At 50.8% G+C, this 24,709-nt stretch overlaps 1 protein-coding gene across 21 annotated transcripts in view; it reads right to left on the bottom strand.

The window, feature by feature from the left end:
* The window catches only part of TACC2 (transforming acidic coiled-coil containing protein 2), a 212,722-nt gene that overhangs the window by 10,044 nt on the left and 177,969 nt on the right, over positions 1-24,709 (bottom strand). For 11 of the 21 annotated variants that reach the window (XM_043597746.1, XM_043597747.1, XM_043597748.1 and 8 more), the window contains 7 exons: positions 24,441-24,639; positions 17,069-17,130; positions 15,514-15,629; positions 14,194-14,365; positions 5,212-5,355; positions 4,672-4,748; positions 141-184 (listed from right to left, as the gene is read on the bottom strand). In XM_043597746.1, the coding sequence (XP_043453681.1) occupies positions 141-184; positions 4,672-4,748; positions 5,212-5,355; positions 14,194-14,365; positions 15,514-15,629; positions 17,069-17,130; positions 24,441-24,639 (814 nt within the window). Of the gene's footprint in view, positions 1-140; positions 185-4,671; positions 4,749-5,211; positions 5,356-11,768; positions 11,859-12,749; positions 12,891-14,193; positions 14,366-15,513; positions 15,630-17,068; positions 17,131-24,440; positions 24,640-24,709 lie in introns of all 21 variants that reach the window. The other 10 variants (XM_043597739.1, XM_043597742.1, XM_043597743.1 and 7 more) reach the window with 2 other exon arrangements.

Raw genomic sequence — 24,709 nt, 5'->3', positions numbered from 1 at the left:
TAACATCGGTCCCTCCCTGAAGGACTTCATGTTCTAAGAGGGGCCGAAGATGAACACACTCGGAGCATCTAACTTCAAAGCCCTCCCCCCGTGGTTCAGAAGCCTCGGGGAGGCTTGAGGCCGCCAGTCAGGACACCTACCTATCATCTGAGCGATGGTCTTCTCATACTCAGCCACTATTTTCCTGTAAGGGAAGTAAAAATACGTTGGAACTGTGACAACAGAATGGCTTCTAATTGACAGTAGGGTCCCCGTGCTGGACTCCACAGCCTGACCGAGTCTTATTTTTTTTCTTGAAGTTTATTTATTTATTTTGAGAGCAAGGAGAGAGAGAGAGCGTGCAAGTGGGGGAGGGGCAGAGAGAGAGAGAGAGAGAGAGACAGAGACAGAGACAGAGAGAGAGAGAGAGAAAGAGAGAGAGAGAGAGTGTCCCAAGCAGGCTCTGTACTCTTAGTGTGGAGCCCGATGGGGGGCTTGAACTCACAAACCGTGAGACCATGACCTGAGCTGAAACTGAGAGTCGGATGCTTAGCAGATGGAGCCACCCAGGCGCCCCTAGGGGACAAGTCTTATTTGTCACAGTTGGTTCACACCTCTAGGTGCACCTCCAACCCCGCCCCTCTTCTTACATACCCAAATAAGTCAGTTTTCCTAGTGCATGACTCTGAACACAACATGCCCCTGGGCAAAACCTTCGATGCATCCCTACTGCTCACTGAGGAAACAACATAAGGTCGACCCTTCAGCCTGACAATCAAAGCCTTCCAGAACCTGAGCCTGATCACTTTCATCAACCTTACCTCCTTCCCTGCCATCTCATGAACAAAGTGGTTCAATGAGAACAAATGAGTTTTTGCCGGCTCTGGGATTTTCCACCTCCATGACCCTGCCCATGTTGTTCGCTTCGCCTCTCTACTTCCACCTCTCATAGTCTTGTCTGCTTCTCAAGGTCCAATTCAAATGCCATCTCCTCCAGGAAGCCTTCCCTGATTTCTCCTCCGAACTTCAAGACATTTTATCTGCATCTTCTAAAACATCTCACACATCTGGCATCACAGTACATGAACAGAAGCCCCTCACGGCCCAGGGGCCAGTACTTGGTCACCTACGATGGGGATGGGGGCAGATGGGGGAAGAAGGAACAGCAGCACTTCTTGGATAGCCTCAACAAACCTTAGCTACACAAAAGCACGAAGATCCCCGGCTTGTAAGGCTGTCTCGCTGCTGCCCCCAGGTGGAAGGACCCAGGAGTGAAGAAGCCCCTCTCTCTCTTGAAAGTCAACCTTCTGGAAGGAACCTCTCAAAAAAGACTTGAGAGTTTCACCTACATTATCCAACAGTTAATCTCCACAGGAGAGCCCAGAACGGCCCTGATTCCAGCTGGCCCTGCCTCTCCCAGCTGAGTGGCTCAGACAGGTTGGTCACAGACACTGGGGACTCAGCTGACTCCCTGGTATGGTTGAGGATTAGCCTGGACCCTGACTTTCAGGGCCGTGGGAGAACTGAATGAGGTTAAAAGACCAGTGAAAGCAGAAGGCATTCTGCAGAGTCTAAAGGCGTCGCAGCAGCTGGGTGTCTGTCCCTGGCTTCTTGACCTTGGCCCCAAGGACAGCGCCTCGACCAAAGCCAACCCACAACAAAAAAGGTGACCGCGACATGAGCCCACATGGGTTCTTTCTGAATCCTACCTACACAGAAGCACTTTGCGTTTTCTGTAATTAAACGATACCTCCTTGTACCCCTGAGTCACAAAACAGCGATGGACCCCCTGAGGCTGCCCCACCTGAACCCATCACTGGACCACAGCGGGTGCGGGATGTGTCCTTCCAGAGGTGCAGGGAGACCAGGGGCCCGAAGCCGCTTCGGTGGCACTGTATTTGCAGCTCTTTCTTCCTCACAGTGAAGTGGTGCCTGATTGCCGCCAGGATTGCTGATGGGCATACTGAGGCACAGGGTGACGCAGAAACCTTTTCAGAATCCCAGGGCTACAAAGCGGCCGAGCTTGGCTCCGCATCCAGACATCCGACTCTGGAGCCTTTTCATACCCCTTACGCCTCGAGGTGCTGTGATTCACCCTTCTTCACAGAGGCGGGAAGTCAGCTTACAGAGTTAAGGAACAGGCCCCAAAGCAGCTAGGAAGCGGAGCCTGATTGTCATCTGGTCTGGTCTGGCTCCAAGGTAGACAGCTGGGCCTTCAAACACGAGTGCGGCTGTGTCGGCTGGTGACACCAGAGTCCCGCCACACTGGTTAGTCAACAGCACTCCCTGGAGCCCCCAGAAGTACAGCTCCTCCCGAGAACGCAAAACGAATCAGGGATGGAGCTTCTAGCCTTCCCAGCATGCCCTGCTTTCATTTTCAGGGCAGGCAAAAAATGAAAGCCATGTTGTTCCCTCCTCTACTCCCCTACTGGAAAAAAAAAAAGAGAGAGAGAGAGAGAGAAAGATAAAGGAGAGAAATTTTCAAATGACGCCACCGCAGGGCCTCAGTGTGAATGTGTGAAACAGCACGCTCGGATTAACCTCCAGAAGCGGTCACAGAAAGCATCAGTAGGAAGAAGGGACTAATAGGAGAATTTCCAGGAAGATAATATTTGACCTAGAAAACAGGGGATCCGACTACCCTAAATAATTTGCTACTTAAAACCGTAGCCAGGAATGCAGCCGATTCTGGTAATTAACCAGCAGCGACTATTGCAATCAAGCGCCCTCTAAATGAACTAATCCAACAAATTTTTAAAAACTCATCTATTTTTCCCTTATAATAATCCCACACTCTGAGACTCAAAAACGAAGCAAGCCTATTGAGGATTTTCAATACAGCACCAGATCTTTCGTCTCGTTCAAAACGATCTCTCATCTCTTCCCTTGAGACTGGAAAACCCATGTGTCAGTTCAGCTTGTGCTGAAGAAAGGCTGGTGTGTGGAGAGATGAACTGTGTTCCCAGGAGCGGTTCTCAGACCCGGCAGCAGCCGGAGCCCCGGGCAGTGCTCACTAACCTGGGATGGCCCGGGCCGAGGCTTGGGTCCAAGTTTCTTAAAAACGCCACTTGGCCATACCATTTTTAAGATCACATCCCAAGGGTAAGTTCTAGCCCAAGACATGGTTTCTTAGTCTCTAAGATGACGATGAATCACGAAGGAAAATAAAAGGCAAAAAGGTCCGTCAGACATGACGAGGGAGGCAGGCCCCTGGGTACTGTGGAAAGAGTTGGGGTTTTATGACCAGAAAGGTGGATTCAAATTCACATTCTTCTAACTAGAAGCTCCGGGACCTTGGACAAGTCACCTGACCTCGGACAAGTCACCTGACCTCTCTGAGCCCTTCCACTGTCAGATGGGGCTGATGATCGCTTCTTGAGGGGCCCGGGGAGCAACAGAGACCGTGTGCCAGAAACACAGCACATGGCACGTGATGTGATAGGCACTCAAGATGTGGTGGCTGTTATACTTCTAATACCAATGCAGCAAATGGAAATAAATCATTCAGACAAAATTCTGGAGGTAACCCAACTGCTTATCCACGGAGACTGGTGAAGTTCACTTTGTTAGAACCATACAAGGACCATTAAACCTGTTACACATTAAGGTCCAGTTGTATAAAAATCTGTCCAAGATTTACAATGTTAAAAGAGAGGGGCGCCTGCGTGGCTCAGTCGGTTAAGCGGGTTATGACTTCAGCTCAGGATGATCTCACAGTCTGTGAGTTTGAGCCCTGCATCGGGCTCTGTGTTGACAGCTCAGAGCCTGGAGCCTGCTTCGGATTCTGTGTCTCCCTCTCTCTCTGCTCCTCCCCTGCTCATGCTCTGTCTCTCTCTGTCTCACAAATAAATAAAAACATTAAACAGATTTTTTACAATGTTAAAAGAGAACACAGGATAATGTACAGTTCTACTCCCCACTTTGGAAGAAAAATGGAGTCTGTATAGACACATTCACACATTTGCAATCAGAAATAGAAAATTCTTGGGGCGCCTGGGTGGCTCAGTCGGTTGAGTGTCTGACTTTTGATTTTGGCTCAGATCATGATCCCAGGGTCATGAGATGGAGCCCTGCGTTGGGGGATTCTCTCTCTCCCTCTGCCCTTCTTTCTCCCCTGCTCTCTCTAAAATAAATTAAAAAAAAAAAAAAAAAAAAAGAGCGGTGCCTGGATGGCTCAGTCGGTTAAGCATCTGACTCTTGATTTCAGCTCAGACCATGATCTCACAATTTCTGAGATCGAGCCCCCATGTCGGGCTCTGCACTGACAGCCTGCTTGGGATTCTCTCTCCCCCCTCTTCTCTGCTCCTCCCCTGCTCATGCACTCTCTCTCTCTCTCTCAAACTACATAAATAAACTTCAGAAAAAAAAAAAGGAAGAAATGGAAAATTCTTGGAAGGATATACCAGAAACGGTGGATAGCAGCTACCTGAGGGGAGTGGAATTGGAGACTGGGTGGGAGAGAGATTTGTTTTTCATCGCACAGGTATTTATTTGTTTGCAATATTTAGCTCAGGTGCATGATATTTTCATTAAGAGTACCATGACGAAAAATGCTTTTGCGAAAATATAAACCTTGTCTCTTAAAGAACAGGTGACTCTTGGGAAGACCTGGTTCATGGGCCACAGCAGCTCCAGCTGCTATGAGACCACAGGTGGGCCATGCCCCAGGGGCCAGGAAGCACCACAACTGACCTCATTTCCATCACCTCCCGCCTGCTTTCTTCGTATTTAGCCTTCCACTCCGAGACCTCGCTCTCCTTGGTTATGATCTGGCATCAGGGAGGAAAGAGAAAGGTGAGCTCCAGAGGAGTGAATTCAGACCTGAGCGATTCACAGACCAAGAAGGAAACACTGAATAAATGTAGAATTAGAACTTCCCACACCAAAAACAATAATTGGACTCCGAGAACTTCCCCAGAGCGTGAGACAGAAATAAGCCAGATATCAGACTTCCGCAATGCCCACCAGGGAGCAACTAAAAGGCATATGCTTTTTGTTATAAATCAAACAAGGCCATAGAGGCTCATTAAACAATGGTGTCCAGGAAGATCAAAGCCCGTCTGCTACCCGCCTCTGTCTGCAATGGTTGCAGAATACAGTCTGTGTCCAAAGATGCTGGCTTTGTGGACCATGGGTGTAAATATAATTTTATTTACGCGTGGCAGGGACTGGAGCCTTTCCCAGGGCGACCAGAGCTGCCCTCCTCCGAGCCACACGCGTGCCACACAGTACCTCTGCTCTGGCGATCCGGAGTGCAGAGTCCAGGTCAGGCGGCTGGAATAAAAGGCCTGCGGGCTTGTCCACCTCGGCCGTCCCGATGCGGGAGTACAAGGCTGTTTTAGAGATGGAGACATCTGTTGGGTGACCAGCTTCTCTCTGTGGAATGGTTTTTAATTAGAAAAAAAAACCACGTTAGTATCACGCATAGGACAGAGGATTTGCATTCACCCCCTCGTGAGTGGGTCAGTTGTATGGTTTTGAAACAAAGAACATCAAAAGTATGAGAAAATGCTCAGACTGATGAGTGGGGAAAGGCCGGATACGATCTATGGAAATCGATCGTTTTGCACCTGCACAGGCAGACAAAGGGGCTAATGGCAGAGGCCTCCCCAACTCCCAGCTTTCGGAGTCAAGCATGTCTGGTGCCTGCTTATCACTGCCATTTATCAGACGCAGAGGCATTTAGGCACAGCGCTTAAGAACCAAGGCTGTTTTCCGGCGGGCTCGGCTCCCAAAATAAAAGCCTGATGGCGAACGATGCTGAATTCTAATCTCCATTTGCCTAGTTTTGAATAACTGCAGATCTGATCAGTGTTGCAAGACTGTCTGCATTTCAATTCGGGGAACATTCGTTCAGCCCCGTTTGAAAGGATATGTTCACACAAAGCTTAGGGCCTACCGTGGCTATCAACCAACGTCACCTTCGAAAGCTAGTTTCCGGATGCCCCAAGGGAAGGGTTCCTTTGCAGTTACATCGCCTGAAGTCTGCCGTGTCGACGGCAAAACCGAAAACCGGATCGCTGACAATATCCCCACTGGCTGGTAAGACCCTCAACAGGTGGTAGGATTCCCTGCCCTCTCCCACAACTGACACTGGTTTGACTGGACAGGGCAGTCACCAGCCTCCTGGGAGGGAGGGGAGGACCACCGTTACTCTTCCTCCCTTTGCACCAAAAGCTCAGCCATTTCCAACACACTTGAGATGCGGAGTTAGGAGCGTGGTCAACGGTGCAGCCGGGGCTGGTAGTCTAGTTCTTTTGTTAGAGACACCAAGCCAAGCAAGCACACTCTCAGTCCTATGCATTAACCTCCTGACACCGTCACGGATGCCCAGGCAAACCGCCACCCCTGGGGACTAGAGTCCAACGCGACGCGAAGTGTCATGGTGGGGAGCCGGTCAGGGTGGGACTGCAGGCTCCTGGGGAAATTCATGAGACGTGGGCAGGGAACACAGCTCTACCCTGCTGGAGCCGAAAGAGGGATGTGCAGAAAGTAGGGGGAGGACTGGTCTTATAAGCGGAAGCAGGTAAGGTTAAAGACCCGACGGTGCGGGGGCGGGGGGCGCACCCGAAGGTTCTCTCTCTTCCATCCCACGAACAGGCCTGCTTACCCCCCCGCTAGAGCATCAGAGGAAATGAACTTGAAATAACTTAGAAAACTCAGGCAGAAATTTAATGGATAGGACTGGAGATGACAGAGTTAGGGCCAGTTAGTCATATACATGCACAGCCATGGTTTTGGTTGTCCCAGAAGCGGGCTTGGGTTTCGCTGCCCCTGCCTGGTGTTGAGCGTTTGGGCTCCCTCTGCAGTGGGCCCCGAATGATCACTCAGAGAGGGGAGCACACGGCCCCCTGTTCTACCAGACCCTGGTGATACTCTGGTGTCTAGTGGGATGCCACGATCTTTCCTTCCTCGGGTCCTAAAGAAGCCTCCAGTGCAGGACATTTGAGCAAAACCCAGGAGCTGGCAGGCTGATCTCACAGAAGAAAGCATGCCACCAGATCAGAGCTACGGAGCCTCTCCCGTGCATGGGTGAATCTCTGCTGTTTGAAATGTTTTCAAGGCTCTACTTGTCACATGGGAAACTTCTCAGGAAGTAAAGACACAATTACACCTAGACAATAAGACTCTATTTGTATTTACGGAGAAAATTCATAAACACAAGATACTGAAGACGATGAAAAAAAAACCTGTTCCTGTCACTTTTTAAGTAAAGTGCCCTTTGAAAACATAATTAGGATAAAATTTCAAAGTGGAAGGAACACTGGACACCATCCACTCATCCTGGTCTTCTGGAAGATGAAACAATGGGAGGATCGAAGTGATGTGGCCAAAAGGTTTCCCAGAATGAGATCCAGTTCTGACTCCAAGTGAGAGAGCTCTGTGAAGCGCGAGGGGAAATGGACTAAAACTAACTTCATCGGACAGGGCAGAATTGAAATCCGACCGCTGCGGGAACTGATGCTCTTGAAGCTGCCTGAGTCCTTTGTACAACAAGGAAGGGAATGAAATATAAATAAATTAATGAGCTTGCTAAGTAAACACAATGGTTAGCACCACATACAGTGATTCACTATCACCTTTCATCCCGGCCACCTGGTGTTTTCAATAAAGGAACAGATGACTTCAGAATCCATTTGAATTACTGCCTGCGGTATCTGCATGTTAATGAAATCCAAGGTACACACTCCTGTTTTCTCTTACAACCAAGAACTATTTCTAACTGAAATAGGCTTGTGTCTCGCTGCTATTTTAACATCGGGCTTAGATTAAGCTTTGTTCCTCTTGCAGAGACCCCCACTCACTGCAGCTTTGGAGAAGCCCCAAAGCCAGGAGAAATCACAGAGCGGTAACATGTGAAATGGCCCCAACTCAGAAAAAGCAGGAGCCTTTGGAATCAGCTTGCGGCCCCTCAATCCACTCACTCAGATCCTGGTTCCTGATGGGACCCTCTGGGGCACTGCCACCAGTCAGACCCGCAGACCTCATGCCTGGGGCCCTTCTGGCCTCACGGTCCTGCCACGCACCCAGGCTCACAGTCCTTGTGGCCGGTTCCCTGTCTCCAGGCCTCAAGGGAAGCAAGGTGGGATCCCCGTCTGGGAGCCAGCTGTCCCCAAGAGCTGTGGGAGACGCGTGCACAGGGTGGGGGCCAGGAGTGTAGGTCAGGCTGGGAGCCCAGGGCAAGCTGGGTCAAGGTCATGGAGAGGGGGCACAGGTTGGGAGGTTGGGGGTAGAGCCAGGTGGGGCCCCTCGTTGGAGCTGCTGCATCCAAATTTGCAGGCTTTGAGCTCAGGATGACACTCAGTGTGTGCCCTCACCCGCTCCCACAAGAGGTGCCACCAGCCAGTGACTGGCCACTCCTTCCCACTGAGTCAAGACGTGGCCTCAGCCCCTCTCCACACAGGCTGCAGGCGATGACCGCAAACTCCCCAAACTGGCAAATACGAGGTGAACCCCCAGGCCAGCCCTCTGTCTCTGCTCTCCAGACTGTTCTTGCAGCTTTCGGGCATCGTGCTGGTTATTAATGTCGGGGGTGGTGGGTGGTTTCCGGACAAAGCACGAGAGAAGGAGCCTATGATGTCAGGCCATTCGCCCACACAGGTTGCCCCAGACCTGCCAACTTCTCCTGCCGACATAAAACCCAGGCGTCTGCCTTTATCAGCCAGGACTCGTGGAGGAATCCAACGCTGCACTGGGGATCAGCACCCTTTGCCTCCTTAAGGGGCCTGTTTCTAGGACTTCCTCCAGTCCTGAAGCTTGTCATTTACATGATCCTTATTCCTACGTTACCCACACACTTCCTTCGGTCTTCGTATTTGGGTCCCCTCAACCAGAAAGGCCAACGGCTTCAGGGATCGCAACCAGTATCCGTTACGCACAAAGATGAAATCCACCCTCTCGCATGCCTTGTATCGCTTTGCAAAAGCCACACAGACAGGCCATTTACGCTCTATCTATCCTGGTTACACTCGGGGCGGCTGTACCGCACAGCTGGCCACCCTGGTCAGCTTAATAACCCCAGGAGGTTACGATCGAATTCACTTCGGCCAGAAGGGGGTGGAAGAAAAACGCTAAGGAGCTACAGCCCCACACCCCGGCCCCAAGGAGTCTTCCCCGTTTCTAACATCTTCTGACTAATGAGACAGGAAACCCCACTGCAGACCTTCGAAGGTCAGCGCAGCTGGCTTTTGGTCTAAAGGGAAATGTAAAGTGAAGCTGCTTGAGGGAGCAACCAGAAATCACCGCCACCACATTTCATGTGGCTTTTCATCCCTCCAAGTGATTTCTTTTCATTCCAAGTGATTTCATTTTTGTGTTAGCAACAGTTTAAGACCATGCTGCCAAAAAGACTGGGCTATGTCACCTGCAGCTGAAATTTATGGGCAGGAAAAAAGAGCAAATTGGATACACAGCTGCTGTTTCTCTTTCTATACATCAGCAATTTCCAAAGCAGTAAAGGGGCAATCAAGCGTCTACATGAACGAGAAACCCACAGAAACCCAAAAAAGCGGTACAAGTTACTACAGCAGAGAAAAATGTTCTTTACGCTCCAAGACAGTTCTACCCCCAGGAATGTTCCTTTTAGCATACTCTTCTGAAATACATAAGGAGGTGGCTGGGGCCATCTCTCCGACCCACACGCAGTAGAGTCAGGTGACAGTATTTTCTATATGGAAATCGGGACACATGGTCTGAGAATAGGCTGTAATTGACAGAAGTCAACAGCCAGCCAATCAATTACTTGCCGACTGTCATGTCTGATGCACCCTTGGAAGAAGGAGGCAGGGGTACGAGACTTTCCAGAACATTTCACACTCAATCTGAACTCTTACTAGAACATGCTCAATTCTGCCTCAAACTGCTGGACAGGAATATACTACATTTACAGTGGCCAAACTTGAAGCAATTTATTCTGTCCTCAGGCCACTACCCAAGAATATCAAGAAATAAATCTAATGGGGAAAAAAATCATCACTGCTTAATGCTTTCTAAAAATCTTTCTCGTGGAAATTAAATCCAAGCTTCTGGGTTGACCATGAGAACAAGGACATCAGCAATGTGTGTTAACATTCTCGTCCCTGCCCTGGGTCCCAGTGTTCCCAGTCTGGACACACACAGTATGACCACCTTCTCTCCGTGAGCGATGTCTCTGGGAGGGAGCCCCCCTCCTTCGCTCCAGGGAAATCACACGTGGGAGGCCCTGCGGGCAGGAGCACCACATGAACTTCTGATCCTATATCAAGTGAGCTGTTAATTGAGACGGACAGGCAAGGGGCTCCCATTTGGAGACTGGAGTCCTCGTTCCTGCTGGGTCAGTGACTCACTGTCAGGCTTTGGACTGTTTCCGTGGTTCCACTTCCCCATCTGTAAAACGGGCCCTGGACTCCCTACAGCAGAGAAGCTGTGAGATCAGAGGCAAAAGCGAAGGTGAGCTGACAAGAGCAGCTTTCATTCATTGCGCACCTACTGTGTGCCAGGCATGGCACCGTCCCACACACATCATCTATACAGCACCCTGCAAACTCGCTGTTAGTAGCCTCATCTTACAGCTGGAAAAACGGAGGCTCGGAGAGGTTCACCAACACGTTCAAGGCCACAGAGTGCACTGGGCTGCCCAACTCAGGGCGGAGTGTGGGGGTGAGCATGAAGCGGGTCCTCGGAGACCACAGCTCACCGCCAGCCCCGAGGGTTGGGCTGAACCTCACAGGGCCATAGTTTTGCACGTCGTCGGCGACTCGTTCAAACAGTTAAGAAAAGTTACGCCAAACTTGGAAGCCAGGCACGAAGATTTCTGCATGCTCGGTCAGTATCATACTCTACTCTAGAGCAGGGGTGGCCAACTACGGTGTGCGGGCCAAATGGTCCAATGTCCTATTCTGTAAAAAGGGTTTTACTGGAACACCACCATACCCATTCATGTACATGTTGTCTGTGGTCGTTCTTGAGCTACAGTGGCAGAGTTGAGTGGTTGCTACAGAGACCAGATGGCCCAGAAAGCCTCAAATACTGACCATCTGCCCTTTACAGAAAAGGGTTGCTTTTCAGTAATTCTATCGACTCTGGCCTATGGGTCAATCCAGTGTCTCAGGAAGGTCTTGGTTCCACTATTTACTATTGATTAGGATCCGGTCTCATTACAGTTAGATATTAACTTGTAGAAAAACAGAAAACTTGTGGGACGCCTGGGTGGCTCAGTCCGTTAACCGTCTGCCTCTTGATTTTGGCTCAAATGATCTCACGGCTTGGGAGTTCAAGCCCCGCACGGGGCTCTCTCTGAGCTGACTATGCGGAGCCTGCTTGGGACCCTCTCTCTCCCTCTCTCTCTGTCCTTCACCCGCTGTCTCTCTAAAAATAAATGAAACTTAAAATAAAAATAGAAAAGTTGTGAATTATTTATGTTCAGTAGAGAAGTGATTTTTACAGAAAACAAAACCTCAAAGTTTCTATTTGTCTTGTTTAGCCGATATTAACCAGTTTTATATCGGACCGTACAATAAGACTGCATTAAGATTCTAGACTTCTTTATTCCACCGACTCTACACCGGCTTCCCATATTTTCCTCCATTCAACCAGCTTTACCAACCAACCTGCTGTTTCCTTCATCACAGATTTAACTGGATCTTAGGGGTGAGCTCGGCGTCTACACAAGTTATGCTTTTGGCTTTTTAGAACATTTTAGATCACTTTGTAGAATACGGACATTGCCTGCTTGGCCAATGGTTAGCAAACAAACTTCTGGACCACACCACATTCTCAAGAGGCAGCGCACGGCAGCACCAAACCCGTACCTTGGTATCCTGGCGGCTACGGGAGGCCAGGGCAATCTGCCTGGCCAGCTTCAGGGCTTCTATCCGCATGACGGCAAACTCTAACTCCTCCTGCCCAAGGGTTGGGGGGGGGGTGAGGAAACCGCGGGGGAAAATGCACCAAGACAGGATGTCAATGTTTTCCACATCCAAGAAATGAATGTGCCACGTGATGTCATGACAGGTACTCAGGAAAAACACACGCTCTGGCTTTCTTTCACAATTAACACCTCAGCAGATCATGAAATAAGTGTTTAATTTCTTTTCTCTTTCTTTCTTTCTTTCTAATTGCCCTTTGGAATGTCTGTCGGGAAGTATCATGTGGTCAAACATGACACGATTTTTAAAACGGGATCAAAATTTTTACTGCACTGTTTCCTTCGGTTTCTCTCCTTTCGTTGGTTTAACGTCAAGTTGGCCGACAATTTCCGTGAATGGTTTTGGATTCTCAAATGACTGCTCACAATCTCTCTAGGTTTGCCCTGAAGGTCTTAGTGTAGAGGATGTCAAATTAAGCTGTCAAATTTAAGGCACAGAGCAGCTGATTGTTTTGGTTCCAGATGTAAGACCGAGTCCAGATGTTATCTCATTGGGAGTCTGAGCTAGCTCTCCCATATATATAAAGAGCAGGGCGCGATGGTGATCTAATACCCTTGGTTCCGTGAATAAATCACAGAAACTGCTTTTGGGGCTATCAAAATTTCTGAAAAATGACTGTTTGGGTCCAATTTCCAAATTGAAATATAAATGGGTTGTCCCGTATGTAATCACACAATTTATATCATCTTGGCGTCTTGGATCAAGAACACCCATACATCAGTCTTTTGGGGGGGGGAGAGATTTCATGTGGAGCATTTCCAGTAACACCTCCTTAAATCCCGCCTCATTGCATGTGGGGTTCGGAGTTCATGCTCTACTGAGGTTTTCACAAACTCCCCAAAAGGTCACACGTGGGCTACAAACCTGAAGTTTCTGAGCAAATACTGGGGGGTTCTTTTCTGCTAAGTCGGGTTCCAGATAGTCAAGCGCACCACAGAGAGAGGCTGGATGAGCTAGCCTGCTGAGGAGGGCGTCAGCAGAGGCAAAGGAGCCCTCAGGAGCTGTCTGAAGGCCGGCAGAAGAGGACACAGAGGAAAAATAGAGGAGACAGAGTGATATCGATTCCAAGCAAGGACCATGCACCTATTTGCTGGACGTTTCTGACTTGAGACTAAAGAGAGTGTTCGTTAGGTGCTAATACTTCCCTTTTCATCTGGACTGATTCCCACATGCTGATGATGGGCACCTGGAGATTGACAGGCCCAATGCCCTGCCCAGAAGCACAGCGTCAGGTACGTACCCTCCCACTCCACACCACCCTCACCCCCTAACCAATTGGTGGGAGGGAAGTTACCATTTACTTATTTACTTCAAAGGCTCGGGGTGAGACAAACCAGTTGACGGGTTTTCCAAACATAATATAAGTCATCAAGAAAACACCTCCAAGTATAAATATCATCAAAGGTTTTGGGAAAGGTCGTTTTCTAAATAACGGGAAGATGATTGCAAATGAAAACGGGTCTCTGGGTAGGTTACAAAGACTTCAACATCAGAAGCCAACTGTGTAGAAACTGAATCGTGCATGAATCCTTCCATAGTGTCTATGTGAGAGATGGCTGGATCACATCCACTCTCTTTCTGCTTACTAATATTTTCCTGGTATCTAACGGCCACACAGCAGGTGCTCGATAAGTGTTTGATGCATGAGATAAATGAACGGTCTGCTAATATAGAACAACAAAATTGACACTCACAGTAACTAAGTCAACAGCCTCAAACCCTCTTGGGGACTGCTAAGAGGGAGTTAAAAAAAGATGCACATAAAATTCACCTACAAAGATGGTCCATTAGATGTTCAGGGGGTCTGCTGGCTCTGCGAGGCTCCACAGGGGTTGGGAGGGGAGAGGTACAGCCCTGGTCCATACACAGGAGGGATTTCCCATCACCAAGGCCCAGGAAAGCCAACTGTTCCCCAAAAGGAGTGCCCCCTGACCTGCCATTCTCTGCCCCCTGCCACGGAGCATGGAGAAGCAGGGTACAGACCGAGCACGGCTCCAAAGCCAACAGTCGAGCCCCAAGGGACTAACATGGAAAACCAACAACCCTGAAGGCAAATAAAGCACTTCAAGAGAAGTGAGAATTTGCAAAACCCCATTGGCGAAAATGGAGAGTCACAGCTCTCTCGTGGCTATGGAGGGGGCGGGGGGGGGGGGTCTCCTAGGTTGGCTTCTGTGGTCCAGGGACTGGGTGGGGCCCCGCGCCTGGTACCGGATGAGTATTGCTCTGAAGGCCTGGACCCGTTGGTGATGGGACTCAGCCGGCCCAGGCCTCACCCCAAGCGATCTCGGGCCCCTCCGACCCCACTTACAATTTCAATCGCGTCTGAAGCGGTGCCCAAGGTCATGGCCTCCAGCTCCTTCTGGGAGGATTTCTCCGGCACCTGCAAGTGTGGCTCTTGGTTGGGGGCCAGCCCTCGTGTGACGGGATGCTGGATCTTTGCCCCGGCATTCACAAGGGCTTCAGTTTCCTCAAAACTTGACCTGAGGAAGTGAAGAGCAGCTTTACTTTTTCTCATGGGACATCCCACTGAAATCAACCAGGATGCCCCCAGTCAGTCAACATCCCAAAGGATCCTGGACTTCCAAGGCTACGTTCCCAGAGGGAAATGGGGTGGATGTCGGGTGGCCATGGAGCCTTTTGGGCCGGACAGCCTGAGGGAGAGGGTGGTCCCGCCCCACCCCAGGGCCTGCTCACGAGGGAGAGTCAGAGGCACAGATGCCACTGGTTGAGAGCACAAGCTCTGGAGGGAAGCAGCCTGCCTGACTAGGGACCGTATCTCAGTTTCTTTCTCTGTAGGACAGGAAGATCAAAGTGTGATGCCACTTGGCTACACTTTGACACGGTGCCCATCACCAGTATCCTTGCTGCAATAACATCACCATCGTCACGGTGGGCAGGTTCTGGAAACCAAAGCTAGAGCTTTCAGTCCCACTCGGAGAAATGGGCAGGTAAGAGGGGACGGGAGGGTCCCAAGCACAGAGGGGTGCCCACCCTTACCCCATCCAGCGCTACACAGCTCAGAACGGGGCGGCCCGACAAATGGGAACTCACACCCACACGGGCAGTAAACGTGTCCCGGGCACCACGCAGAGGCCGGCCCTGTGACTCGTGCTTTCCTTTCCACGCCTCGGTTTAATGCTCCCGATGGCAAGGGAGGACAGTCGGCCCCCTTCCCCATGGCACAGTTTGGGGGGTGCCTGTAAGACTGAGAGCCTCATTTAATTACAGGGCTGGTCTTGTTACTACCCTCACTTTACAAAGCATGAGGACACTGTGCACAGGAGGGTCCCGTAACCCGCATCAGGTCACGCAGCCAGTAACTCAGGGTCCGAATGCAGAGGCACGCTGCCTCCCCACGGGACAAATCACAAAACAAAGTCATGTGTGCACTGGGGGGCGACCGGAGAGGCTCACGCATTCAGCTGCTAACAGATTTCTCCTTAGGACAAAGGGCAGCCGGAAACACAGCCCCACACGTACATCCATGTGGACAGAGACCGTGATGCGGGCCGCCTGAACACAATTACCGGCTTGGTAATGAAACCAAGCCAGGATAGCAGTGCCACAGGGCCCAGAGGCTTGGGGACAGCTGGCCCGACCCGTAACTCTCCTCTCGTTTAAGTCATACCCTGAACACGGCGTCGGGGACTCTGACGTCCGGACTGGGGGAGACTTGACTGGGCTCTCCTGAGAAGTGTCGAACATAAGGTACAGGGCCTGCTTCTTCGGGGCATCATCGTCCTGCTGTAGGGATCAAAGGCACATGTCAGCTCAGCTACAGGTGGCCTGAACATGCTACAGAGATCGGAAAGCAGAGCTCCTGGGGCGCTGGGTGGCTCAGTCGGTGAAGCATCCGACTTCAGCTCATGATCTCATGGCTTTTGAGTTCGAGCCCCACGTCAGGCTCTGTGCTGACAGCTCGGAGCCTGGAGCCTGCTTTGCGTCCCGTGTCTCCCTCTCTCTCTGCTCCTCCCCTGCTCATGCTCTCTCTCTCTCTCTCTCTCCCTCTTTCTCTCTCTCAAAAATAAATAAACCTTAAAGAAAAAAGAAAGAAAGAAAGAAAGAAAGAAAGAAAGAAAGAAAGAAAGAAAGAAAGAAAGAAAGAAAGAAAAGCAGAGCTCTCTTCAATAGAACAAATAACTCATCTGGGAAAAGCCTGCGTTCTTCTTGAGCCACCAAGAAGGGAGGAGCCAGCAGGTGCCGGCCAGGAGAGAGGACAGGGAAACGGGAGGGGTAGGCACCAGGCTGGGCGCTGCCCACCGCTGAATGCGGGGGGGGACAAGCCCAGTGGCCCAGTGCGGTGAGCGCCTCCATCACGGTCGGTCTGCTGACTTAGAGCAAACGGTGGGTTGGACGCAGCAATCCCGGCATCCACGAATGATGTAAAGATAGATAAAGATCCCAGCAATGTGTCCGGCCCATCAGTGTCACAGGAAGTGGCACCTGCAGGCCTCCGATGGCATCACTGGACAACAGCACAATGCAAGAGGTCCTGCTTGGAACCAAGTGCCCTGGAGGCAGCAGACATTGAGCCGGGGAAGACAGACGCCCATCACAGCCACTTAAATGACAGTGGGATGGCAGTGTGGGGAGAGACATGTTGCCAGAAAAGGCAGTCTTCAGTTACACAAAGCACTTAATTTGAAGACCACAGATAACAGTATGCCTTAAAAACAACCAAAACGCTCCTCCACCTTTTCAAGGAAAGCTCTAGTTCTTTCTCAGTCCAGGGAAGTAACTCTTTTTTTTTTTTTTAAGTGTATTTATTTATTTTGAGAGAGACAGAGCGAGAGCACGAGTGGGGGACGGACAGAGAGAGAGAAACTCAAGGTCTGCCAGTTCAGAGCCCGATTCGGGGTTCGAACTCACAAACCGTGAGATCATGACCGGAGCCAAAACCAAGAGACGCTTGCTTAACCGACTGAGGCACCCAGGCGCTGCCCCCGCCCCTTCAAGGGAAATCATTCTGCCGGAAGGCCTAACTGTATTCGATCATTTTCTGCCTGAAAATGCCATCTCAAGTGGACCGAACCACAAACTTGAGACCCCCAGTCCCAGCTCACCCTTCCTGTGCAGCCAAGGATGCTGCCGACACAGAGGACCCTGGCTTTGGGGCCTGAGCTCAGGAGGAGGCCAGTGACTACCTTTTCACAAGACAGGGAGGGAAAGCAAGCAGAACTTACAGGTAAGGAGGAACCAATTTTCTCCATGTACTCAATTTCGTAGGAGTTTCTGTAATCCAACTCTGCAAAAGAAACAAAACGAGAGTTAGCATCAGGGAGAAAAAAAAGAAAAAAGAAAAAAGAAAAAAAAAAAGGAAAGGTTTGGGCCAGGCAAGGTGAGGTCTGGAACCAGACTCTAAACTCTGAGCCTGTCCACTGACTTGAGGTTTCCAATTCGGCTGGCAGGGGAGGCTCAGCTCAGCAACTTTCAGACCACTCATAAACCTCAGGCTGCAAAGGGGCTTCGGCTATTTGGGAACCCGAGAGAGCCTGAGAGAACGAACCGTGAGAGACACAGATCTGACCGCGAACAGGTCTCCGCACGATGCACTGAATTTTCAGAACAGTGTGTTTTGAGTGTCGTTTTCCTCTGTCAGCCTCCCGGGCAACATGGAGAAAGTTCCCACATCCCGAGGACATTCTGGAACTGAGATTTTAGCCCCAGCCATACTCTGAAGCAAGGGAAGAACATACATGGTTCCTTCACTGCTGTTAGGAAGTTTTGCAAGTCACACGGAACATTCCCCCAATTTCTGCCAGGGCCTGCAGGGCGGGTCCAAATCAGATTTTTAGATGCAAAGACGATTCAAGTCCAAAGAGGTGGAGATATGACCTATTTCAAATTGACTGGAGACCTCAGGCTGGAAAGAAAAGTCGAGAATCTTTCACTGGAGACTAGAAACCCTGACTCCCTTGGGTGTCCGGGCAGCTCCACGGGGACACCCAGTTCACCCTCAGCTGAATTCCCTGCCCAGTAATTGGATTCTGAGCACGTACGACGTGCCTCAACTGCTGGGCACTGTGGATGGAGTGGTGAGCAAAACCGGAAAGGACTCTCTCCTCACAGAAGCCACATCTACAGCTACCAGATGGTTCTTTCCTACTTTCTTAAAGAAAGCCAAGAGATGACAGGTGAGCTGCTCAGAAAGCAGCTGGACAAGAGTGTCAGTGGCAATCCCTGAAGCCTAAAGCCTGAATTTGCTTTTTAATTTTTTTACTGTTTATTTATTTTAGACAGAGAGATACAGACAGACAGACCCTGAGCGGAGGAGGGGCAGAGACAGAGGGAGACACAGAATCGGAAGCAGGCTCCAGGCTCTGAGCTGTCAGCACGGAGCCCTACACGAGGCTCAAAGTCACGAACTGCGAAATCATGACCTGAGCTGAAGTCGGATGCTCAATGGACAGAGCCACCCAGGCGCCCCCTGAATTTTTTTTTTTTCTTTAACACAAAATACAAATAGCAGTTCTGGTTATAAAGCACTTCCCCATGTATGCATTGTTGAAGTCATCGCTTAAAAAATGATCCCTTAATAGGAGCTTTAAAAGGAGATATTTCCTGGAAGACCTTCCCCAAACCTGCAATTGTGTGGGGTCACGGCCGTATGAACTGAAGCACTTGAACATGTGGACAACTCTTCAGGAGTCCTTGAATCTCCCTGGGGAAGCCAACACATCCTTCTAGGAGGCTTGGCCTGCTCAGGGGAATGCAGCCGGGTTTGTGGGTTAATGACCAGCAAGACCTCCGCCCCGATTTGTGCGTCACTCGGGAAGAGCAGAGACCCAAAGCCAACCACACACAGCTGGGCTGGATTCAGCATCTGTGCCTGTAATGGGAACCCGTACCGGGACTCTGCCCCAGCTGAGGACATAGAAATGTTTGTTTATGAAGACTTACTATGTTCCTCATCTTACAAATGAGAGGGTAAGCCAGGGACGGTGAAAGACAAGGCGATTTCTAGGACCTCCTCCAGACCTATCACTTTCCAGATACGGGACCTCAGGACTATTATTTTATTGTCCTATTAAAGACTGTTTTAAGCTGAGAAGACAATAGTGAATCAACGGCCCCCTTCTCCAAGGTATCATTATTGTTGCCAAGGCATTATTTAACCCTAAAGTATTGAACAGAAACCCTCCAGCACACCCCACGACGGCACAGAGCACCCAGGATGCACCAAATGAGCTAAGGGCCGGCCCAGAGAGACTTTCCAGGGACCTGTGGCCCTGGCTTAGTGCCCAGCTCTGGTTACCAGCTCGGCTCAGTGAAGCGTCCTGCCTGGAATCTTAGCTCGTCTCCTGGCAGCTGATCTGGGTGAGTGTCGGGTCACGGAGCTCACTTGCCTGCCTTCTTTCCTACCTGCCAAGGGGGCTTCACTTCCAGCTGCCCAGTGCCCCCGTCCCCCCCTTCAGAGGCAGCAGATGACGGTACAATAGCAGGGGGTGGTCTGGCCCCCCAGAGAAATGCCCGCTTCTTAACGTGTGTGGTTACAGGAGGCCCACACTCTATACAGGAGCTTCAGTCCCTGGTGAGGCCCGGAGGTGTTCCTTCGGACCTGAACTTGTAATCATAGCCATTTGGGGTTCTTGTTTATAATTTACCAAATGGCCAGGAAAAGATGTGAGCAAGACCAATATCAATATCGTCTCCTGTATTTTGAGGGAACACCTTCCTGAACGTCGTTTATTCAAAATCTCACTCCTCTGCTCAGAGTGCAAAGCCTCAAAGGCCAGGCTTGGAGCCGGAGCCCCATCCGGCTTTGACTTGGGCCACACGCAGCTGGCAGGCCAGGAAGGGTCATGGGACGCCTTCACATCCAAGAGAAGAGGCCGCTCCCTAACGCATGTGCTGCTTCAAGATGCAGAGGCCTGAAGTTATTTTTAATGGGCCCTGTCCCATCCGAGGGCTCCTTCTGGTAATTATTTCGAGGACAACGCACCGGGGGAGGCCCCGACGGCTGTTCTCCTTCGACTCGCTGATGGCCAGAGCCCGGCCGGCGAGTGCCAAGATCTCCGGGCAGAAGCCGGAAGGATGCAGTCATTCCCAGGGTCGGGCAAAGCCAACTCGCTGACTCCCTCCCACCCCCCACTGCCTTAGCTTTTTAAAATTTATTTATTTTTAATTTTTTTTTCAACGTTTATTTATTTTTGGGACAGAGAGAGACAGAGCATGAACGGGGGAGGGGCAGAGAGAGAGGGAGACACAGAATCGGAAACAGGCTCCGGGCTCCGAGCCATCAGCCCAGAGCCCGACGCGGGGCTCGAACTCACGCGAGATCACGCGAGATCTCGCGAGATCGTGAACTCACGGACCGCGAGATCGTGACCTGGCTGAAGTCGGACGCTTAACCGACTGCGCCACCCAGGCGCCCCTGCCTTAGCTTTACAGTGGAGCTCAAAGTGACTACGTTTGGCAAATGAAATGAGGTCAGAGAATAGCCCTCCCACGGGCTATATAAATGTAAGGGTATATTACTGCTCACTGCTAAAGTTTCTGGGACTTGTAACATAAGTGACGAGAGAGGAAAAGGACCATTAGGAAGGAGACAACATCCTTGCTGTCACTCTTCTGACTGAGGTGTGACAGCAATGGTGCCTCACACTGAAGAAGAGTTAGGCTCTTGAGGAGAGTGTCTGCCCCTCTGTTGAATGCAAGAAGGCGGGGCTGATGTCGCCCCGTGTTAAGGGAGACGGGAGAGCTGGGTGACCCCCAAAGGCCCATCCAGACTGGTGAATCTAAAACACTGCTCTCTTAGGGTCTCTTGGGTCAGAGCTGGGAGAGGCCTTGGAGGTTCTGTCTCCAAACGGTTCCTAATCTCCGCATCCCTAGAGACCACGCGGACGAGGTTTATTCCCACTATGTTTCCAAAGAGTCCACCGGGAGAGGCCATTTGCTAAGCAAGCGTTCAAAGAAAAACGCGTGTAATTGCCAATCTGAGTTTTTAATCAGTGGGAGACTGTCAGTGAGTGAGCTGGTGTAATTGTAGCCCGCACAGGTAGTTTCAATTAGCTGGGCATCTCTCTGAACGAGTTCCATCCGGGTTTCTTGAACCATTAAGACAACTTGGAGCTCTTGTGGACCTAGGCAGGGGAGTACTGATTAGCTCGATGCCCTCCTTCTATGGACAACGGAAGGAAGCCTGTGCGTGGTCACGTACAAGGGCATGGTGGGGACGTTAGGAGTCAGGCAGCCGCGGTTCTGCACAGATGAGCCCCGCCACACTCTGCAAGTCGTGAGAGCGCCAAGCCTCTGTTTCCTCGCTTCGCCCCTAGGTGGAGAAGAGCGGAAATCCGCTCTCTGGGATGGAGAGAATGAAATGAAATCACATTTGCGTTACTGTTGTCCCTCGGGAAATCGGCACTGTTTAGTAAATACCTTTCCCGTTGGCAATTATTATTTCTAACTCCAAATTTCGTTTTCCGGTGATTTGTGACTTCAGCATAACAAAGTCTCAATCACAGCTACAGCTCTGGCCAGGTTCTTTGTGGTGATGACATCAGCACCCCAGGTGCGTGTCTGGTGTGGCTGGACTTGACCCCATGAGGTTAACAGGAAGGACAACCTGATAGGGGTCTGTGTATCCAGTTTCTACATCCAGCTGCTGGAGGGAAGCAGACTATATTAGAAAAGTGAATGCAGGGTCAGCACCTCCTGAAATTGCAACTTTTCTGTATTCATATAGATGACAGATTTCCGATTGCCCGCCAGCTGCAATTATGGTCGGGCAGCCCGAATCTTCACGATCTTTTTCTAAGGAGGCAGGTGTAATAGGTGTTTTGTTTCAAACATATAGATTTACCTATTTATTGAACTTTTGCAGAAAACAAGCAATGATCCAAGAGGTCACCAGGCTAGTGAGTTGTCTGTGTCGGTTCAATGTTAACGATGAAGAAACAGGCGTTACCATTGAACGGGGCACCTGTTAGCTTAACAGCTACTATTCAGAGCTTTTGTATTTTCTACTAAAAATGCATGTATTTGCATCATCGTGACAGAACCGAGTGACCTCAGAGCGGCCCTGACCAAGCATGGAGGGCAGACAGCACAGAGATGTCCGGGGAAAGGCTGGAAGGCAGGGCGAGGGTGGGAGACAGGGCAGGGAACATTCCTGCCTGCAGCAGCCACTGCAGGGATAGCCGAGTGGGGGCATCCGTGGGGGAAAAGTGGTTCCATCCAGTGTGGCTCGTGGACCAGGTGTGTGTGCAGAGGAAAAGGAGGACTGGAGAGGGGCAAAGGGCAGGTCCCAGGGTCCCAGGGGTCAGGGAGGAGACGGTCACTGTTAACTCTCCCAAACCCCAACCTGAAAGCCAACCGGACAGCCAACCAAAAGGGTCTGTTCCGCAGAACTCACATTGCCAAAACATCCAGGTTCACATAATTTAGATGGTCCGTTCATCTCCAAACTGTAAAGAGGCAGTGTAGTTGATGAGGGAGCATAAGGCAAGCTGACAGGCTACAAACCGCGCCCCCCACCCGCAAAACTCCCCAGGCAGGACAAGTGTGATATCCCTCAGGCACTGCTGGATGCCCAAGAACAAAGGAAAGGGGAAAAACAAATGGTTAACTGATAGAGATCACAGTCCTGCAGGACCCGGAGTCTCCGTCTATTTACAAATATCTTAGTAAATCACAAGAAAAAGGCACTCTTATCAATAGCCTAATCTCAGAAACCTACAGACTCTGTTTTCCGGAGCCCCACATCACCCCTCCATAGCGATGCGGGGAACAAAGGCCGAAGGAAATGGCAGACAAAACTGAATTCCCTTATCACCTGCAGCCCACTGACAAATACTTGAGGCCGGCAGAGTAAAACTTTTCTCCAGGAACTCCCTGAAGTCTTAATGCTAATCTTTGCTAGAGGGAGAAACAACCTTAACATGACAATAGCCAGGCCTCCAAGATCCTGAGAGTCTTCTTTAGCATATGAAAATCTCACTGGAAACTTCCCCTGGAACTTCACCTACCCCCCAACCCCATAGTAAATAACCAGGCGGTCCTCATGGTCCCGGGGCAGCTCTTCCTGTCCAGGGTCCTGTCCCCAAGCTTTAATAAAATCACTTTTTTGCACCAAAGACATCTTCAAGAATTCTTTCTTGGTCGTCGGCTCTGGACCTCACGAATCCTACCATCACCCCCAAAAACCTCATCATGGTGAGAAGACAGGCATCCAGAATCCGCCCCCGGCAAAATGAAATGGCCCTCACTGGTATCGTTCAGAGACCTTATGGGCACCAAGCTAGCCACCGAGCAGCCGATCACAGCAGAGCCTGCAGAGGAAGAAATCCAAGCTACGGCCCCCAACTACCTGCTTCCCACTTCTGCCAGTGCCCACCCGGAGGGAGCAAGAGGGTGTTTAATGGAAGTCGTGGCCCCTGATCAGCAGCAAAGAAGCAGAGATAACATTTTCACGTGCGACGGTCCTTGACTTGGTTTCTACTCCATGTTTTTGAATTGTTGGGTATCACGACCTTGGAAAGGGAGCCTCAGCACCATCACAACAGTCCCCACCGAGTGCTGGAGGGAAGCTCACAGCGGGGCAGGTGCAGGAAAGGCAAGCAGGGCCTGGGGCAGAGCACGATCAGGCAGGGAGACGGTTTCAGGCCTCCACAGCCTTCCTAACGGGAAAGGAAGTGTGGGAGCCAATATATAGATTCAGACACTAAACAGTGTGAGTGGAATAAGCAGTTTACAAAAAAAACCTCTTGATTTCACCCAGTGATGCTGCGCTGACTTAAGATAGGTGAATTTCTCAAGCCAAAGAATCAGGAAGAAAGCTGGAAGCTAATACGTGGAAGAGGAAGAAAGCTATTGTTGAGAAAAGCAACAGGCCTGGGGGTCTGTCCAAGAAAACTGTCCTCTTTGTTGGCTAGACTGGAGTGAACCCTCTGGTTTGGGGCTTGGGTAGATGGTGTGACCACACTGTGGACCATCCCGTGGGGCTGATGAACAGCAGTGGCACCAAAGGACCCCTGGGGAGGGGCTGACCCACACTGAGCATTCGGCTTGGACAATGCTGTCTGCAGCCAGGCGTGTGCTTCAACTTCACCCAGGCACATAAGCCACAGACAATGAGCCAAGCTTGGGTAAGCTCAGGACGGGAATGAGGGGGGGTGTACTAAGCTGACTGGCTCTCAGCTGGTGTCTCGGGGGTGGGGGCACAGTGGGGTTCGAGCCTCAGGCTGTTTAAAAAAATTTTTTTAATAGCTATTTATTTTTGAGACAGAGAAAGACAGAGCATGAACGGGGGAGGGTCAGAGAGAGGGAGACACAGAATCTGAAACAGGCTCCAGGCTCCGAGCTGTCAGCACAGAGCCTGATGCGGGACTCGAACTCATGGACCGTGAGATCATGACCCGAGCCGGAGTCGGATGCTTAACCGACTGAGCCACCCGGGCGCCCCGACCCTCAGGCTGTTTTCAAATGTAGACTTAGCTGGGAGGGCACCGATGGCATGGCTACCTGGCATGGAAGTTTCCTTCCTGGCCTTTTGCTCCCTAGGGACAGTGGTCTCCGAGGCAGGGTAGGGGTCCGGCTGGCCACCAAGCCGCTTACCCTCCGTGGGTGAGTTGAATTTGGTGTCATTTACGAAGGTGGACAGGTCTGAGGGCTGTGGGTAGTCCTGTTTGTCAGCCTCCAGGTCCACTGTCACACACGTCCACTTCTGGTTGGTGACTGCCAGCTTCTCCTCGTCGGTTGCATGGACCACGGCGGAGATCACCGGCGTTTCCGGGGTAGCCGCTGGAGTGGAGTCCTGGGGGCAGAAGCAAAGCAGTTCGTCTTCTCATATGGTCTCTGTGTCCCCAACTGCACCCGACCCGTCT

This window comes from Prionailurus bengalensis, chromosome D2 (assembly GCF_016509475.1).
Source record: "Prionailurus bengalensis isolate Pbe53 chromosome D2, Fcat_Pben_1.1_paternal_pri, whole genome shotgun sequence".
Taxonomy (NCBI): domain Eukaryota; kingdom Metazoa; phylum Chordata; class Mammalia; order Carnivora; family Felidae; genus Prionailurus; species Prionailurus bengalensis.
The sequence above is the reverse complement of the archived record's forward strand: the minus strand, read 5'-3'. Positions and strand labels throughout refer to the sequence as shown.